Consider the following 20,474-nt stretch of genomic DNA (forward strand, 5'->3'; position numbering starts at 1 on the left):
CAGAGTGGTTTATTTCGAGACAAAGGCTTCAGTTGAACCGAATGAGGTCAAAGATTAGTCTCGGGTCGGGGTGATAAATAAATCATCGGATCCTAAATTATGAATTTTCTTTGAGGGTGGAGGACCCGGAGCTTCTGTATCTTTAATAGTGAGGAGAGAGATGGGAGAGGCTGCGCGTTCACGACTCCTTTTCTCGCACCGTGGCGGCGGGGACGCGCAGTGGATCCCACACCGTTCGCTGGAGAGGAAAAAAGCGCCTTCGGACTGCAGGAGCGACTCACCGGGACAAAAATGTTCCCTCCGCCGCCCTTCATCACCGCTGCTAATGATCTCTGCAAAACTCACGTGAAAGGATCAACGACATACGAGGACTCGAGTTTTTTTCACCATTAAACTTGTTTCAGAGGATTGGAAACTCCGGGAGTGATTAAAAAGACGCAGGAATTTGAAGTTAACATTGGACAGGTAAGACCATATAGTTGTTACTGAGGTTGATATTGCCGGTAAAATATAAAAAAACAGGCTCCAGATCAGATTTAAGGTTGGAAAACATCGCCCTGTAGGTCGACTGCAACTGAATGACAAGGGCATCTGTTCAGGAGTGCATAAAGCTATGATTCTGCACTCCTGAACATAGCCTCCATCTAATTTGATCACTATTAATGGAAATATCGCTCTTGCTAAAAGTAAATTGCATTGGATTACCTGCTAAGGTTTCAGCACTATAGACGGCGCCTATTTTTACGCACAGGACAGTGGAGACGCGCTCAGAGCAGCAGAGACCCACTGACCCTGAAATTACTGCAAATATGACGCACAGCTTATGTGCATGTATACTTTTAAAAAGTGCATAGATGCAGAAATGTGTGTGTTTTGTGCAGAGCTCTGGTGCATTGCACGTGTTGTATTAAATCACACTGTTGGACAGCATCAGTATTCAAATGTTGCTGTTTTTTTGTTTGAGTTTCTTTGTTTTGATGAGTTTTTGATGCATTTCTGAGTTGTGAGAAAGAGCTTTGATGCACCACCAAACAATAAAAGCTACTTAGTGAAAGACATTTAAATTGATATGAGATGTAAAAGCTTCCACAGTACATTTCCGCTGCGGTAATGGACATAATGGATGTAATGTGACTGTCTGATAGAGATTTAACCTTTGGCTGATGTCTGGTTATGGATGCTTGCAGGTGCAGAAAATGGCGGGACGCCTGCTGCTGCTCGTTGCCTTGTGGACTACTGTGATCGGCATTGTGCAGTGCTGCCCTGAGCTCTGCAGCTGCCAGGATAAATTTGCTCACCAGTTTGCCGACTGTGCTTACAAAGAACTACTGGTGGTTCCTGTGGGTCTCCCCTCCAATGTGACCACCGTGAGCCTTTCTGCCAATAAGATCAAGTTACTGAAGAGCAAAAGCTTCGTAAACATCACGCAGGTCACCTCTCTCTGGCTGGCCCACAATGAGATTGTCACCATCGAGACGGACACCCTGGCCCCTCTGATCCAGCTCCGAAACCTGGACATCAGCTACAACAAAATAGTGAACTTCCCCTGGGAGGATCTGCACAACCTCACAGCCCTGCAGCTTCTGAAAATGAACAACAACGAGATGGTGAACCTTCCAAAGGATGCTTTCTCCACGCTGAAAGATCTGAGGTCGCTGCGTATCAACAACAACAAGTTCACCACCATCGTGCAGGGAACGTTCACTGCCCTCTCCTCCATGTCCCACCTGCAGATCTTTAACAACCCCTTCTCATGCTCCTGCAGCCTGGAGTGGCTGAGGGACTGGATTGGAACGACTAAGATCTCTGTCCCTGAGCCAAACTCAATTTTATGCGACAGCCCTGAACACCTGAACGGCACACTGGTTACAAAGATTCCCACACTGGTGTGTCAGGCCCCTTTTGTCACAATAACCTATGAGCCTGACATTGACAGCACAGAGCTCTACGAGGGATTCATGGTCGTCTTAAACTGTGAGACAACAGGAAGCCCAAAACCGCAGGTCAGCTGGGAGGTCACTGCAGGAAATCAGAATTATCTGTTCCCCCTGCCCTCTGGAGGAGAGATAAACGATGCTCCAATTAATGATAAAACAACCAACAATCGATTCCTCATCTTCCGAAACGGCTCTCTCATCATCCCTCGCTTAAGTAAAAAGGAGGATGGAAACTACAGCTGCTCTGCGGTGAATGATTTAGGTAAGGCTGAGAGAAGCGTTAAGGTATCAATGGCTGCCACTCAGAAACACGGCGGCGACTCCATGCCGGGTTCAACAATCGACAAGATCCGCCCTTCTGTTAAAAAGAATTCAGATCCAAATAACTCCAAAAACAATGTGATCAACAGGACCAAGCCTGAGGAGAAGACAAAGGGCGGTCCTGAAGGCTCATCAGGCAAAAGCGAGGGCACAGAGCAGGCCGGGGGCTCCTCAAAGGACCCCGCGTTTGCGAGCAAGTGTGGCGTGAGAGACAGCAGTGAATACATCTCGAATCACGCCTTTAACCTGAGCCTGGACGACCTGAAGCAGTACACATTTGATTTTGGTGTTATTGCCTTAGAAGTGTCGGAGACGGAGGCCAAAGTGCAGCTGAATCCGCTGCAGCTGCCCAGCAGCAAATCGAACCTTCATCTGAGTCAAGCTGAAAACCAGGAGACAGTGATTAAAGAGCCTGTGGGTCTTTACCAGTCCTCAAACAGTAAAACCACACTAGACATGCTCTACCTCTGTGTGAATACAGGAAATGGACACTCAATGGTGCAGTGGTCCAACATAGAGGAGGGGGTTAATGCCTACAGGTTTCATGGTTTGCAGCCTGGCACCAATTACACCCTCTGCCTCACCTATGGGGGGCAGGACTGCCAAGTCCAAGTCGTCTTCACAACCCGGAAGAAGATCCCCTCCCTGCTCATCATCGTGGTCGTTAGCATTTTCCTCCTGGGTCTGGCCACTGTTCCCTTACTGGGGGCAACCTGCTGCCACCTGCTTTACAAGTACCAAGGGAAGACCTACAAGCTCATCATGAGGGCTCAGAATCCGGATCAGATGGAGAAACAAATGGCGGAGTTTGATCACAGGGCATCTTTTGTGGAGTCCGAGAAAACCTTCAACCCCAGCGAGTTAGGCGAGGGGGAGGGGGAGGCCGATGGAGAGGAGGGAGAGGGAGAAGAGGGAGAGGCTGAAGGGAGCGTGGTGACAGAGTCCATCCCCGGATCTTCATCCAAAACCAACCCGGAGGAGTTCGAGATGGGCTCGGAGTACAGTGACAGGTTACCGCTGGGCGCTGAGGCGGTCAACATCTCCGAGGAGATCAACGGAAACTACAAGCAGCCGAGCCGCTGAGATCCCCGGATGTCTGCGGGTAGATTGTAAAATATTTTACTTTGAAGTAGCCTACATTCAAGCAGGTAACTCACCCACCATTACTACACGTGAAGGCTTCTGATAAAGACAAAGTGTATCTTTTAATTTTTTACCTCAGACCGTCAATCACTCGAGATTGTGACTTGATTCATGTGACATTTGTAGTCTACTGTAAGGTTAAAATAAGCAACATAAAGTTTACAGTGCAAGCACAGCTTTATACAGTTTATCAGACCTCAAAAGTGACCGGAGAGCAGCAACATGTTCCCTCTCTGCAGGACAGGCGCGGATGGGCACGCACGGGCGCAAATAAATAGTGCGAACGGCGAGACGCGGAGCTCTCCGGAGTTCCGCGTAATTGTAGTGAAAAAAAAGATTATAAAGAAAATTGGGCACCGTTTTGCAGAGCACAAACACAGACGAACAAAAAACAATCATAAAGTGCCAAATGTTTTAAAGCCATTTTCAACACCTTGACATCAGGGACCAGTTCTTTCTAATGTGTGTGCGTCTTTTCAGGGGTGTGAATGAGTCTAAGGGAAAAAATCGTACAACTGACTCGTTCACGGACCTGCAGTCGCAGATTTGGCTGATGATATTTGATAAAAATGATACTAAACGCAGATATTTGGTTCCGGTGTTTTTCGCCTTACCTGCCCGCCGTCCTGTGCGTCCAAAAGGAGATTTCTCTTTTAGCTGTGTTGTGCTTGACGGGAAATTCCAGGTTATTTGCCAACAAGATGTTGTTCGACTTATTGTAAGGCTTTAAAAATGTGCGACTTTAACCTCTTTATCAACGGGTGCTTGCTCTACTCTCGCTTTTTACAATGAACGTGTCCATGGCATGTCACACGTATTTCCTTGTGTGGGTTTTCTTAGTGTAGTCTAGAGGACTGTAGGTGTTACTGTCAACATGTGATGTAAAGCCATGTGAATTAAAAAAATATTCTTTTTTTACGACGGTAAGTTTCTATGAAGCCGCAACAAACGGGGCGCGTCTGAGCGTCCGGCTTCACTGTCTTGTAATCTGATGCATATAGTGAGTTTTTTTGTGAACTGTTGTAAAACGAAACCCCGTGACCTTTTCAGGATTTTTTGATATTATTTTATGTAAGTGGAATTAATAAAACATCAAATATACAGCCGGGTTTTCTGTTTTTATTGACCTCGCTGATTGAGATGTTTTAGAATAAAATAAAACTCATCATGAAGCGACGTCATTCATTACTTTTCCTAAACTAATAAAAGAAAGTAATTAGTAAATTATTTAATAAAAACAATTTAATTAAATTTAAAATGATTCAGATTTAAAAATTAAGCGCCGGTCACATTTAGTTTTTCTTCTTTTTAAGCCTTTTTTGTGTCGATGTGCTAAAGTTTTTCATTAAAAAAGACAAAAAAACAAACAACAAAAACACGCGACTCTGGGATATTGTGTTTTTACGTTCACCTGTTATGGAAGAATCTGCAGCGTTTAAAGATCACAAAGCCTCCCTTTGTCTTCCCCTTCATCTTCCGGTTTAGTTCAATTCATTCAACAGCATCTCACTGCTCATTTGAAACAGCATCTTCTACTCTAGAATTAAAATGTGATGTTATAAATTAAAGAAAAAAGAGAAAGCTTCTGTTTTACTTTTATTTTCACAGTGATCAGAAGGAAAATTTATATATTCATATTTTCACTTAAATGTAAATACAAAGACAAACGATGTCTGTGAATATCAGAAACCAGAAAAGAGTTTTGACAACAATAAGAAAACGCTGGCAGCAGCAAGTGGTTTTGTGTCTTAAACATCTACAAATAAAACAGAAAATACAAACAGTTTCAATTGTCTGGTAGATCATATATTCCACAGGTTATTGCTAATTTCAAAATGTGTGCAGCTGAAAAAAGAGATTTATTACCCAGCCTATGAATACGGCTCATTCTGTGAACTCATAAATAGTGAAATAGTTGTAATATCCTCTTTTAAATGAATTGCACATCCTTGTGTTTAGTTTGGGAAACTACATATTTGCAATTCCTGCAAATATGAATCCAACAAATCGGAAGAGATGTGTGATTAACCTACAACGTGTTGAAAAGGACACATGATGAGTGTGTTTGGACGGGCGGTCAGTGCCACTCAAGCTTTCATCAGGCTGCAGACTGTGGCCCAAACATAGAAACAACCAGGGGGACATAAAGAGCACAAAGCGGACTCACAATCTCCAGACAGGAAAGGCTCGGTTAGTATCTCTACATGTGGCACTGACCTATAAGTGCACTTATTTCACCACATCTACAGCAGGTACGGACACACATATATGACTGTAGAATTTTCCCCTAACCGAAAGAGCCTCTGCAGCCGATCCTTAACCAGGGTCGCGTCCATGTTCAGTTGCTGGCTGAGTTCTCTGTCTCCTTGGTCCCTGCCTCCTTGGCGCTGCGGTTCAGACTTCCATTCAGAAAGCTCTCTGCTGTCTGACACTGGAAGTGCTTCCTGGTGCCCACCAGGGAGGGGTTGTTGACCAGGGTGTAGAGGAGCTGCCAGTGCCTGCGGGCTCTCTTGGCGGTGGACACTTTGAGCTGTTTCTTCTCCTGCTGGACCAGCTGGATCCCTGAGGACACAAAGACATCATGATAACACTGTCGGTATGTTTTTTTGTTATCTCAACTGGAATGAGAAAAGACTCCTTTAAAGGCCACCCAGGACCAGTTAGCTACCGAAAGAGTAATAATAGAAAGCAATCATATTGTAATCCTCTAAGCATGGTATGAGCATATTGGGCTCGCCATTAACACACTGAAAGCTTAAGCCCCTTGGGCTACATGAATACCAAACAGGCAATTAGCATAGCTCATCTGTGTAATCAGCTACTCAAGAGATGATCTTTGTAATACAAAAGATTATTCCAGATAATGCATTCCTATCTGGGTGGAAACAAGCAACATGTACATGCACATTTGTAACTGGACAAGATAACAGATTTCTCTCTAAAATGTTTGTTCTCGTGTGGGCGACTATCACTCACCTCCTGCATGAGTAAATACCATCATGGCAGACCATGAAACAGCCTAAAAATACCTGTTCAAATTGTGACGTTGTTGGTTTTGTATTAAAATAACATTACTTTGACAGACCTACAGGACTGCACTGTGGGAAACAGAGGCCGAGGGCTCGGGCGAGTGTGGGCACGCCGTAAGGACAGCTGATTGGTTTGTGACAGATTTGATTGAGACCAGCAGCAGGGCTTGTAAATTATTCCGCAGTGTGACTCAATTTGTTCCCGACATATTAAATCAGAACGGCCAAGCTCGCATTTCTCCTGAGCGTGCAAGACAGTGTTATGATCCGATTATGTGTTACAGTGACCTGCTGCTGAATGCTAAACCTCCCTGGAGAAATTAAAAACGTCCCGCTGACTTTAATGTAGATATGAACCTGCTGTTTATATTGAGAGGAAAAGGCCGGAGAGTCTCTGTATTTTTTATTATTTTCATGAAACGACCCAAACCAACACTGAATTGATCCCATTTAGCATTTCCTGTAGCAAAGCCTCACATTGCCTACTCATAGGGGCCATAGATCTTACAATTTCATTTAGCAGACGCTTTTGTCCAAAGCGACGTTCATCTGAGAGTTAAGACAACACAAGAAACGATCAAAACAGAAGGGAACAAACTCCAGTGTTGTAACACGTAGAAACAAACTCTCCACTGTTGTCTAGAAACTATGACAGACAACATCCGTGAGCTGCTTTGTTCCACTGTGTGACGTATTAATCGGCTTCTGAAAATAGCTCCCCAAAAATGCACGATTACTTCTGTATTAGTAATGTTCTCTTAAAACTACAGATCCCAGTGTTTTTAAGAAAATAATAAAATCATATATTTATGACCTGTTTTTAAAGATGTGTGTCTTTGATAGGAAAAAGTGCCTCAAGTGCTGGTTTTGGGCTTTTCATGGGATTTGTTGAACAAAAGGAAAATAGCATAAACAGACAGAAACAAGTCATTGCTGAACCCTTAGCACTTTTGAAATGTGCGGACTATAAAGGTGAGTTTTGAGCTACCGACCCTCTTCAGCGTCCCGTGACCTCTGTGCAGAGTCGCTCTCCTCGCCCACAGACTGCAGCAGCACCCCGCAGAAGGCCTTCATCACCGGGTGGGACTGGCTCACCTCAATCTTCAGATAATGAGCATAGCAGCGGTAGGCTGCAGACAGACACAGAGAGAGGGGGAGGGAGGGGGAAGGAGGAGAAGAGGGGGGGTCACTCTGACTGGGCAGAAGCAATAAACACATAGGACCACACCCCATGTTGGCTTTGAGGCAATCAGACATAATGGCCATACAATCACACTCCTTTTTTTTTTTAAACCACCTGCTTTTTCCTGACAACAGATGTCTTAAATCTGCAACCGTTTCAGAGATCGGTGTGCAATTACAGTCGCGTGCTCTGCACAGAATACAGATCTAATAGGGGCTGCAGTGAGCTGCTGGCAGGCTAAAGTGGATAGCATACCCATTTCTGGCCTCTAAGTGGGATCAGTAGAAGTGCATTTGCTCATAGAAAATTGCTCCTCTTTAAGCTTTCACAGCGAGAGTGAAAAAAACCCACAGAGGCATCTACAAAGGTAAAAGCATGATGTTAATACTGGTGAATATATTTACATTGTGTGTCTGAGACATAGAAGAAAAAAAAGGAAAATGTAAAATATAATTGAGGAAGGTTTTTTATGTAAACACATATATAATTGACCCTGAGCTATTTTTTGCAGGTAAGAGCGCAAATGCACGAGCTATCCATTATATAAAGATATCATATATAATGCAGATGACACTGAACTTCACCAGACTGTTGCAATATAACTCTGCTGATCACCATCCGCGCAGGGTGAAGAATATCTGTCCTCACCTGGGTCGAACGCCTCCACGCTGCGGTTAAGCAGACTGATGTCCATGCGTCCCATGTGGACGATGTTGTACAGGGCGGTGATGATCATGCGCCACACGGCCAGCAGCACCCCGATCAGAACATTGACAGGGAACAGCAGGTAGGTCAGCAGGAACAGATTACCCCTGCAACACAGAAAGATGCATCAAACATACATGCTGCAATTATCTGTCTAATAAAGCAGTTGAACACATGAGACAATGCATGGCTACGGATATAGATGATCACCTGTTGTCTAGGTCTCGCGTGCCTCCTGTTTTTTTGATGAAGCAAAATCTGCTGGTGATATGTTGAATCAACACAGCCGAGAAGATCATCAGCCAGAAGGGCCTGGAAGGACAGAAATCAACAGTCAGACATGTAAAACAGTGACACAAGAAAGAATGTATGAGCTAAAGCCATCACTGTGTGCAGGCAAGGCAGCAAAAACAGGCTTCAGACATGCATTTCTGAGTCCATCTAGTACGACATTAAAACTAATAACATTTTAAAAAAGGTTTAAGGACCGAAGCGTTTAATGAGGGAGAGATGAGATGATGCTCACCACATGCTCAGCAGCATCTGGAAGAGGATCAGATTCTCTCTGTGCAGGACAGGTATGATGATGAGGAAGACAGCGACCAGGAGGCAGAGGAAGAACACGAAGGTCTGGATCAACATGCCTGCGGGGGAGAGATCAGAGCTTCAGGGCATCTTTTCTTTACTGAGATGCATCTTTCATTGAAAAAGATAGCATGAAATGTTCCAATGGAAGGCTGACTCAGGCTAAAGTGACATCACTTTTATTGCCACCATCATATCCCTTACTTAGGGGTCTGTTACCGTACTGATACAGAAGATTAACAATAGAAAGCATGTTGAAAATCAGGATAATCTTTATATTCCTTCTGCTGTGTTTTATCTGTGGCTGTACCGATGCAGATGTGAGCTGCGGTGAAGCTGGTGTATCCCATCCAGCAGACGAGCGCTGGCCGGGACGCCCTGATGCTCCTCTGGCAGTTGTAAACGTTATAGATGTCTCCTCTGTACAGCCCCTTCAGGTTTGACCTACGTGAACAAACACACAGTGAAGACAATGCAGCACAATGCAATACATACACTGATTTATCACTAAATTGTAGTTCGTTGATGAGGTCATTTAGCACGGATTACGACCGGAATGCAATCCAATCCTCGACACAGAACCCCATTTCTTTTGAGACGACTTAATTTATGGTAATGGCAAAGTATTTCATTTCTTATCTAAATAGCCATTTTCAATTCTGGCTGCAGTTAACACAGAGTGAATGCTTCTCTGTCTGTCTGGATGATTAGTACTCTATTATGTTATAATAACTCCTCTGTGAGCCACCACATTATAATGGGAGAAGCAGAATGCAAAGCACGCTCTCGATTCTTGGAAACTTTGGGGAGAGAATAGAAAAAGAACAAAAAATAACTGTTTTGTTCTCACACGTACCGATGCAGAACCATGGAGCGCATGAGCATGGCCAGGTTGACCAAGCCGGACAGGGTCATTGCAGAAATATAGCACACTGCAAGAAGAGGGGAACATAGCATTTATCGCTGGGAGGATGTCATTCATTTAAAACAATAGAGACAATTATGATTTACATGTATATTCTGCATTTGCTTGCACCGGCCTTCATGTTAGCTCACCTTCCACACACCACATGTAATACACCACTATCCTGACCACTTCATGTTTGTGTGGAGACAGATTAATCTTAAAGCCGGCCAAAAGGTTGGCGACGTCTTCATTGACTCCCCAACGGGCAGTTTGGAGTGTTGGCACCACGCCGGAGATCAGCAGAAGACCCATCTGAAAAGAACCACAACAATGCCGGACATGTATTGATTAATGGAATCACTCTTAGTCCAGCATGGTAATGCAATCACTCTTAAAGATGTGAAACTGAAATTGGTGTACTAGGACCTTCCACAGACTCTGGACATTCAGAGTCTTGGCTGCAGTTATAAGGGAAAAGTCAGGGTTTTTATTAAGTTACACAGTTGCAGATCTGCTTTTTTCTCACCCAATAGTTGTTTGAGTATAGACCAATGACCAGTAGACCATGCAGTGTCTATACCATAGACACTGCACTGATTTAATAAGGCATTAAATGTTTGATCCAAACAGTCCCTCCAGGATTTCACAGCCTTTTTCTGTGATTGTTGCGGCCTAAACTTCCTGATTTCACAGCAGATTTTTTAAAATGTTGCAAAGAATTTGCGTTGTCCTTTCAGGCTTTTTTAGTGTGTAACACTTTACACATCCACTGTGAGCAAAACATTGCTATAAAGCTATCACTTCCAGTCAATTTCTGTGACGAGATGCAAAATAAAATGTAAAACATTGAATGAAACTAATTTGCACTGCGCGTGCCTATTTCAAAGCTATCCATTTGCCTGAAGAAGAATCTACACATTATTTATTAAGTTTACGCTGTTCTACTTCTTATTTCGGGTGCTATGCTTGAATAAAATCACTGAAAAGAGACAGTGATTACTTTCTCACTGTTCAAACACACTTTGAGATCAACACCGACTCATATTTCTAACAGAGCCTCTGGTTGGTGGAAAGTTAAAGGCACCAGGAAGTGGCTATGTGAATGGGTAACGGTTTTCAACATGGATAAATAATCATAAAAAGACACTTATTATTGGATTTGTTATTATGAATTCACTGTATAGAGCCTTCTTAAAGACTCAAGGTCAGATTAGGTAGCTCATGAAAGAGAGACGATCACACCGGAGCCTCGTTAGAACACGCAGCTGTCTGCTTCACAGCAAAAAAAAAGTAGGTCTCTAGCATTGGAGCGTTCTGGAGATATTAAAGGCACAGTAAACGATACAGATGTTTAGACAACATTGCAGACCTATGAAGATCAATATTTGGTGCAGTAAACATCGACGCCCGTGGGGGGAAATTTGTGGAAAAGTTGCAGAGTTTGGCTAAAATTGCATGGTCGTGAAAAAGTTGCAGGGATTGGCTGAATTTGCTTTTTCCCCAACTTCCTGGAGCGACTGTTTGAAGCACAGGTACACATATAAAATTAAGTGATATTACACTCTAATAGTATATATGGTAGTTACCTGATACACGGCTATAAATGACACGACACCAGAGATGGCCAACTTCAGAGGGAAACGGAAAGCTGTTTGAAAAATACAAAATTAAAGTGTTATAAAAATTTATCAGGAGATAACATTTGAAGTTATGACGAAACCCAAGACCATTTTTACCTTCCTCTGGTGTATAAATGTAGGCCTTCACAGCATCAATGATTCTTTGAGGGAGTTTTGGTGTCTCTGTGCTTTGGCTGAAGAGATGTCAAAGGTCAAACAAAACATGTAACAATGCAGCAAATCAGACGTGTCCCTGCTAACAGGCTACAATTCTTACCCGAGTTTGTTTGGCTTCTTCTTGAGGATTTCCTTCACATAGTCTTTGTAGTAGCTGCTGCTGAGATCCTGACAGACACATGGACATCAACCATGTAAGGAACAAAACCATAGCAGTGGATAGGATAGTGTGACAAAGCTGAATTTGGGGTCATAAATGGGCCTTTATCTTCCTTAACTCCTTTGGAAAATGTGGCATTAGCGACTCTTCAACTTTGAACTTTTGTAACTGTTATTACAAGCTCACAAATTAAGCCTCCTTATGCTTATAAATGTTCAATATCTTTATAGTTTCCTGTATCAGGGGAAGAGAAGAGGGAGGGGGTGCGATCGCCTCACCCCAGCTTCGTCACACCCGCGCTGAGATTAGCATCAAATAAACACAGCATTGTCTCTCTCCTCCGTGGAAAAAAAACAACGCAACCTTTTCATAATCTGATCTCGAACATAACATAAACCAATTACGTCAAATCTACTTAAAATGATTAGGCAACTCGCACGCTGCTTTGGACCTCACATTTTCCCCTCAGCCTAGACTGCATGAGCACATGTAAGCCCCTTAATAAGCAGGCAGCTTATAAAGGTTCCTCACGTGCACGGATTCAGAAGAAATGTGCGTCTCACAGAGAGTTTTTTAATAGTTCAGGCTAACGTTTACAAAGACTACTAATCAACTTGAACACTCGTATGTAGTGTTATGTAAGCAGGCCGAACAATTAGAGCTGTAGGGTCTGTACAGCCATCCTAAAGCAGGCATGCCAGAGCACCTACACTCAGATCAAAACTTACCTCGGTGGCGTTGTTCTTTTCAGTGCCCTTTAAGCCCTTGAATAGAAGCAGGGGATACTGGAAACTAAGGAATGCCAGGCAAGCTATCTGGGGCAGGCTGGAGAAAAGGGAGTAGTGTTTGTGTATCTGTAAAAAGGAATAAAAGACACTTTAAATCTCCTAGCAACTTATTTTGGGAGTTTTGAAGTGACACATGTTAAAACTACATTGTAATGACACAAAAAAAGAGACACAAATGGCTCTTTTGTGTTGTGGTGGGAGTCGGCAGACTGGCCAAATGGGACCCTGAACACAACACAAACATGTAAAACCTGCACTGACCAAGTTTTAATGTTTGGCGCTAGAAAAATGCTAACTTATTTTAAATGTTTAAGTCCACTATTGGGATTTAAAAGTGCATTTTTCCCTGTTTATATATAAAACTATATTAAATGTAATATTCAGTGAAATGTATTCTATTGTCTTCATGAGATTAAGCTCATTCTTGCAGTTCAGCTCAAATGCTCCCTGCAGCGTTTGGTGTGTGCCAGCTCATGCTGCGATAAAAAAAGAAGACAATCCATCCAAAACCTGGGTGTCCCTCTCTCAGACACTAAAGTGATTAAGTGTGACAAAGCCTCTTGATTAAGACCAACAGACAGCGGAACCAATGTTTTTGAGTTGTAGCCATTCGTAAAAACTCCACCGTTTGTCCATGAAAATCCTGATATTCTTCTTTTCAAATTGCCTCTCTTACATGCACTACAGACCAGCTTTGTTTGGTTATCAATGGGATTTCAGACCAGAACAAATCAGCTTTGTCTTTGAAATAATCCTTATAACTCTGACAGGTGACACAATTCAAAGAAAGTGACAATTAATCCAATGACCACCTGGACAATCTGATTCTATTTCTGCCTCGTAAAAGCAGCTAAAGATGCAATAAAGCTTATAACGGTAATATAAGCAACGTTTGCTTACCAGAGGCGCCTTCGGACAATCAATTTTCTGCCAGACCAGAACAACAAAGTGCGTCCATGACAGGAGGCTACCGAGGACATAGCCAACTTTGTTATGTAAAGTGCCACATGCCAGGAGAGGGTAGTATAGCGCGGGGTAGAAGAAGACTCCCAGGAGCAGCCAATATTCTGCAAATACAACAAAAGTGTGTGAAGACCCAGAGTGCCAAAAGGAACATAATACGCTGATTTGAGATTCACTGAATGGTGCGACACAAGAGTGAAATTCTGCTTGGTAACCCAGAATGTGATGAAGGGATTTAAGATGACCTGATGTGCCACTACACTCGGTACTCTGCTGCACCATGCACTGTTCGCAGGTTGTGTCAAAATATCAGGAACCGACTCCTCAAAGTAAATTCTTATGCAAGTTCATTTCAGAGAAAAAAAAGCTTCTTGCAGAGATTACAATCACATTCCTAAGTCCAAAATAACAGAGACACATGGAACCAAAACAATCCAATTACATAACAGGGAAATAACATTTTGGAGACACGTGGATCTATTTCATGCAACCTACTTTTATTTTGAAGGCTTGTGCATAAGAGTTGCAGTAACACGTATGAGCTGATGATTTACGTTCTGAGTAAAAAGTAAATGTAGATGATAATAGTGCAGATGAGATGATGTCCTTACGTTTGTTCTCTGGGTCTTCTGTGAAGGGGAGGGGGTTTGGCGATATGACCATGCCCCACAGTTTGCACAGGAGCACTCCAAACACAGCCACTGCCAGGCCCTTGTGCTGCGTATGGTCCAGGAAGTTGACCGGACTGTGGAATCAAGAGGCAGGTATTTAGAGCCCACGTGTTACCATCCTCACGTTCGGATGAAACGGTTTTCAGAGCAGAAATATCAAACGCTTCAAAAATGACAATAAAGTATATCAGACACCTTAGCTTCCATGTATGTCAGTGTAGCATTAACCATGAAGGTAAGAAAATCCATCACATATTTCAGCCATTAAATTCCAGGGAAGGTTTACTGAGCATGAATGCTTGAATCAGTTCCCACCTCCAACAGCCCCATGTTACCTTGTATGACCACAGTTTTATCTCTGGGCCACTGAGCACCACAGGGCTACACTGGTACAGATTTGGGAACTAATTGCTCAAGGGTACCTAAGCTAATCAAAAGATTAAATTAGTGCCAATAACATTTGTGGTATTATATAAACTTTGCAAGTAAATACTCCTTCAGAAACCTGCTGGTGTGTTCGAGTGCTTTTGGAAAACGTCAGACATCTTTGAGTTAAGAATTAACAGAACGTTTCCTTTATAAATTGCAAAGTATGAAATAGACAGTCCATTTCTCTTAAATCAGATGTTTAAGTTATTAATCAATCCTCTGTTAAAGTGATCTTTTGTAATGAATGTTCACTATGATGGACTTTCAAATCCAAACCAAAGTGTCGCATTAGAAATAATCCATACTGAAATGTACTGAAGCAAATACATGCATACTAAAAAAGGAAAACATCCCTAAACCTGTGGTTTGCATTCGACACATTGGTTATATATGATGTGTACTATGTGCAAGTCAAAAGATTAGACAATGCCAAACGTCTACTGTGGTGCTATCGAAGCAAGCAGCTATCTGATTTCACATTTAACCGTGGTGTTATGTCGTCTAAGAGAAGATAAAACAGCTGAAATCCAGCCTCACCTGAGTAAACCTAGCAGTCCTTTCTGTCCGTTGCCCTCCTTTGTGCGCCTGGCTAACACTGCGAGGATCAGCATGATGACAAACTAGGAAGAGAAGATACATCAAGTTAGCATCAAGTCGTCTGCAGCTGTGGATTCCCCCGGGTTCAGCGTTCAGGCCTCACTCAGATTAAAAATGAGTTGATGCCACAAAAGGCCGACACCGCTGTCTCATTAGTGCTCCCCATGGATGCGGTCTGAATGAACTGTCATCAGTCAGGATCACTGACCAGTGAGAGTTCAATGACCTGTCGTGACCTGTGACACGTTTAGGAAACACAAGGATGGGAAGGGTGGTTTTCTCTGAATTGGGTCAGTCCGGATCAGCTACCAAGACCATATTAATCAGACATCAAAAGAAGAGATGACGTGTTAACATGGCAGGAGACACCACAAATAATATGCTAAAGTATTAGCCAATCGTCATGGTAGTGAAAGTGGCCATTACTGAATCTTATATTGTTTAACTGACATGTTACCAATTATAGATTCATCCTGCTAATAACATCCGTCTCTCCCTCTATCCCTCTTTCTCGGCCCATCCGGTCACGGCAGATGGCTGTCCACAAATGAGTCTGGTTCTGCTCGAGGTTTCTGCCTGTTAAAAGGAAGTTTTTCCTTTCCACTGCTGCCAAGTACTTGCTCATGGAGGATTAATGTTGAGTCTCTCTAATTAATATAACAAAGAGCAAAGTCTAGACCAGGCTTTTCCATTAGAAAGAACACCCTCATATCTCAGCGTGGCAAATCATGAAACATGCTTTCTGCCTGACAACAAGGTGTGACACTACACACCCAGTGAATGACAGGACGGTGTAATGTTTGGTCACATCAATCCAACAGGAAATCAGACTTACAGATATGGCAGTGATGCATATATGGTAGAGCCTGTCGTCAGCCGTAGGGTCACATGGAGGGATTATTCTAAAAAAGGAACAAAACATTCACACATGAGCAAAACAATCAAAGTTAAACTTAAGACACAGGGATTTGAGTCGCTGAGCGGTCCTGCACCTCACTAAACCGTTCACACGTCACTGTGAGGAACATTTGTCGCTGGAAACTTCGCAGCTGAAATCCTGCAGCAGAGATTTGCATTTAACCGGATTGGTATCAGCGTGACACAGGGAAACAACAAATGCCTATGTTCACGTTCCAGTACACTAGAAGAGCAGGAATGCTCGGGGGGGTTATAACTCTGACATTCAGAGAAGGCCTTAAACATGAGGCACTCTAGGTTTGGGAGACTTATTTAGGAAATTGCTGCACTTACTTTATGGTCTGTTAACATGAGAGATGGCAGCTTCCAGATGGATGCTTTGACATTTTTCACAGCAGTCTCTTACCTGTCCAAACAATGTGTGGATTTGTAACCCGTACTCAGAGAGCACACTGTTTTTAGATTAATATTTTACATGAATTATATTAAGGCAGTGTTAAAATTAACATTTGCACAGTCAGAGGAGATGCAGCAGCAGATTAAGGTGTATACAAACCAGGACACTAAGACTAATAGTGAGCAAAGCAAAAGGTTTACAGACCACAACTCAACACAGTGTATGACTTTAACTAACAACCAGTCAGTCTATTAGGTAAACATGCTCGCTGGTGACAAATTACACTTCCAATGTATTCCTGTCAAGTTGATCATCTGAGTTATTGAATATTACATTTCTCCTGCACTAGTGTCTATACGAAGCATTTTTACATGGAAAACCAGTTAAGACGAAGGAAAACACCCTGTTAAGAACTAACTGTAAATACTGCATGTGCCCTGTTGCATTGTGGGTAAGTTTGGGAGCGTAACTTTGCTACACCTTCGCTTTTTCTGGCTGGAAAAATTAAATAAACTGCGTGTTATTTAAGAGTAAATGCACTTTTGTTATGCTCATACTGTAATAAAAGTATGCAGCAGGTTAGATGGGCAAAACGCCCAAGCTTCCTGTTCGAGCTGCTTCCTCGAGGCATGAAAATGAGACAGCCTCTACAGTAATATGACAATTAATCTGACACAAGACCACACACTAACGCTGGCACCATAGAAGTGTGTCACTGAATATCTCAATGAGGGCTGCATGTGAATGCTACATTTCTCAGACTTATAAAGTTTGGAGAACTTACAGAACATATTCATCAACACTTTTATTCCAGTGATTTTTACAGAAATAATACAACTATAAAAAACTAAACTAAGTTATGTTTAAGTGTAAAATAACTCATCTTAAGTAATGTATTTTAAGAATGTACTTACTCTGCTTCAATTTTGGATGGCACGGACCCAAGGTCCGGGTACTCGTAGTCCACCAGAGCATCCTGATCCATTGTGTCGTCTCTTTTTCAAACAGATCCAAAGTCTTAGAAAGGAGCCGGAGAACTTTTAAACACAATCTCTATCGACACACAGCTGCAATCCCCTTCACTCAAGAGGAAAAAGTTTCTCCCAAGTCCGTCGTTGGACTCTGTTGCTGCTGCAGAGGCGTCAGCACTGCGATTCCCTCCCTCACAGCCTGTATTCAGGTGCCTTGGTCCCGCTGTGGAGCTGAGAGTAATGTGACAGGTCCTGGCTGCTGCGTGCGTGCTGCCTCCACCCTGCAAAAGGCCCTTTTTCAGCTGAGGGTTGCCACTGCACTGGGAGCCTGGGGAGAGAGTGAGAGGGGGGCAGTGTGTGAAAGGAGGGAAAAATGTGGAGATCCGAGCAGCCAATGTGGAAGGCCACCTGCGGCTTACTGGGATTACATCTACTTTTAGGGTTGTGTTGTTGGACCTGTGGCCGGTGGATGAAGGGGTCAGGTGTGCCGAGGTATAAAACTACAGCTGGGATTGTGTGGGATGAGACTTTTCCATCAGTGTGGAGTTCCATGCTGATAACAGGGAAATTCCCTATTAGTCATAGATCAGTTACAATTGGGAAAGGTCACCAAAACTAGGTTTAGGTAAATCACCAGAGCAAAAAAACACGGAGACAAATCGAGCCGGATGGAAAGACAGCCAGTCAGATAAAACGACATAACTCTGCACCTTCAGCCTGATAAGGATCAAGGAACAGTTCATTCAACCCAGTACTTTGTCTTCAGCAGATACATTAAGATAAAAGTGTCCAAGGGCATATCCATGAGGAAATAGATTTCTAAACCAGACGCCGTCATCTTTACTTTTAACACTGATCTCAGTTTATTTCAGTATGTTGTTTAGAAGAGATTCTTAAAGCAACATTGTTGATCTGAAATGACGACAGGTAGTTTCCAAGACACATGTCATCCTGTAAACTACTGATAAAGATCCTACAATTGTAACGAGAGAGGGATGAATCTGTTCTCATAATGAAACAAGTTCTCGAGCACATGATATGTGAATGAAATACAGTCAGACCTGCCCGAGGAAGGGAATAACATCCTTGTTTATAACAATGGTGTCTTTGTGAGCTCATGAGTCACAAATAATATGCGACAACAGTAAACAGGAACTACTCTCTTTTGTGTGGACTAACAAAGGAGAGTAGATTTTAGAATATCAGAAATTAGCTGTAAGAGAATAACTTAAATTTACCTTTAAAATAGATTAGAATTATCACAGCTGTCCATCAAACAAAACATTAACTTTTGGTCAATAAACACACTTTTTTTTTTACATGTTTCTCCTACTTTTTTGTCAGTATAAGTGCCAAAATTATTAATTTATAATTCATTAGTTTACAAAAGTAATCATTGACAATTTACCAAACAAAGGCCAAACATTCAGATGCTTAGTAAAAGCCCTTTTAGGTTTTACAACACTGTAAGTTGGATATATTTGGGCTTTGAGCAAAACCACACACTTTGTCACCCTCAGTTTATAAAAATTGCGATGGTTTGGTATTTTCTGCTATAATATTGATCGATTTATCAGTTGATTAAAAGTGTAGTTACAAGTAGTTAAAAATTGTTGGTTGCAAAACCTGCATGGCTCATCTAATTCCACGAGGCTGGATCTTGGCCTCAGTGGAGTCCTGAGGCCTGAGTCATGACAAATCCCTGTTACATATTAAATCCTATGAGTCCCCCTCTCTCTCTTTTTGCTCTTTCTTTTAATTCACGCTTCATCATAGCTTTTATATCATATATTTCTGCGTCTTTTTGCGTCATTTTACAGAGGGCGAAATGCTCACAAAGAGCCTTCAGTGCAAGTAAAGCACAAGCATGTGAGTGCTACACAGACAGGTGAAGGTCAGGGGTCATGCCAGCACCCTAGCTCCAATTATTTCTTTCTGCAACAAGTTTAACAAAGCAACAATAAATGCACTCATATTTTTATTTCTACATGCACTTCTTTATACTCAAAAGACTGCACATATACAGTATATCTTGTGCAACATGTCTGCATTCCTGCACAAGTCAGTTTTGCAACACTGCCTCCGTGTCAGCATACACTCATTATGCCGGGATTACAGTCACACTTCTTTAAAAAGCAACAAAATTTCCCCCCTAACACTCCTGAGAAAACATGGTTTCTCAAGCATATAAGCCACCAAATCAAATGTGCTCCCGAAGACAAAGCAGCCCGGCAAATAAAGGGGTCACTGAACAAAGAATGCTTTGAACAGTTTTAATTACATCACGGAGAGGCAGTTTGATTGAGACAGACAGTTCACTTGTATTAGGTTTAGGGAGTCAGCCCAAAAGCCTTTTTTGTTGGAAATATTAATATAGCCTTGTAAAAACAAACATTTGAATTACTTATTAAGTTATCCATTTATATTTAGACAGCATCAGAGGCTACAACTCAAGCATCCATACACTGAATATTCAACATGATACAGAAAGTGACTACAAAATATGTTCATGCAATCCTTCACAAGAAAAAAATATGCTGACTGTACCTTTAAGACAGCTTGACTCATCCTGATCTTGGCTCTCTAACTTCAAGTGCTCTTACAACACTGCCCCTTTAGGGAAGAAGCTTTTCATACTGACTTTAAAACTAACCCAACTGTTTCCACACTGTTACAAATTTAAATTTAATTTATTTCTGTTTCAGCAATTCATGGGAAATTATTTCATACGAAACATATGAGCATTTAACTGTTAGAGAATCCAGTTAACTGGCCTGACTTTATTTTGAAAGTTGCACTGTTTTAAGAAACATTACAGCAATAAAGTAGGCATCATTGTTGGCCTACATCCCACATCAGAGCATGCTAGTCTCGTTTTGTGAGCAGAGGCAGCTGCAGTCGGATCCTCTGGGTTCGGTTTCACTCAGACTTTGTGGACACTTTTCATGCCTTTGAAGTCGAGCTTGATCTTCCG

The 20,474-nt window shown here is 42.4% G+C and overlaps 2 protein-coding genes across 2 annotated transcripts; one reads left to right on the forward strand and one right to left on the reverse strand.

Moving 5' to 3' along the window:
• The first annotated feature begins 253 nt into the window (after positions 1 to 253).
• islr2 (immunoglobulin superfamily containing leucine-rich repeat 2) lies at positions 254 to 4,502 on the forward strand. Its single transcript, XM_069687233.1, has 2 exons — positions 254 to 465; positions 1,188 to 4,502. Exon 2 carries the CDS (start codon positions 1,197 to 1,199, stop codon positions 3,339 to 3,341), a length of 2,145 nt encoding a protein of 714 aa, XP_069543334.1. The 5' UTR covers positions 254 to 465; positions 1,188 to 1,196; the 3' UTR covers positions 3,342 to 4,502.
• A 1,237-nt stretch (positions 4,503 to 5,739) lies between these two features.
• stra6 (signaling receptor and transporter of retinol STRA6) lies at positions 5,740 to 17,514 on the reverse strand. The gene is given in 17 exon segments (XM_069686973.1): positions 5,740 to 5,963; positions 7,423 to 7,560; positions 8,262 to 8,425; positions 8,529 to 8,630; positions 8,845 to 8,962; positions 9,214 to 9,347; positions 9,760 to 9,835; positions 9,960 to 10,122; positions 11,397 to 11,458; positions 11,547 to 11,617; positions 11,698 to 11,774; positions 12,495 to 12,620; positions 13,455 to 13,621; positions 14,129 to 14,262; positions 15,155 to 15,237; positions 16,050 to 16,116; positions 17,444 to 17,514. Coding segments are annotated over 17 exon segments (1,977 nt in total).
• Between the last annotated feature and the right edge of the window lie 2,960 nt (positions 17,515 to 20,474).

Source organism: Semicossyphus pulcher, unplaced genomic scaffold (assembly GCF_022749685.1).
Source record: "Semicossyphus pulcher isolate SPU_LCO1_2020_fin unplaced genomic scaffold, fSemPul1.0.p SCAF_8, whole genome shotgun sequence".
NCBI classification, from domain to species: Eukaryota; Metazoa; Chordata; class Actinopteri; order Labriformes; family Labridae; genus Semicossyphus; species Semicossyphus pulcher.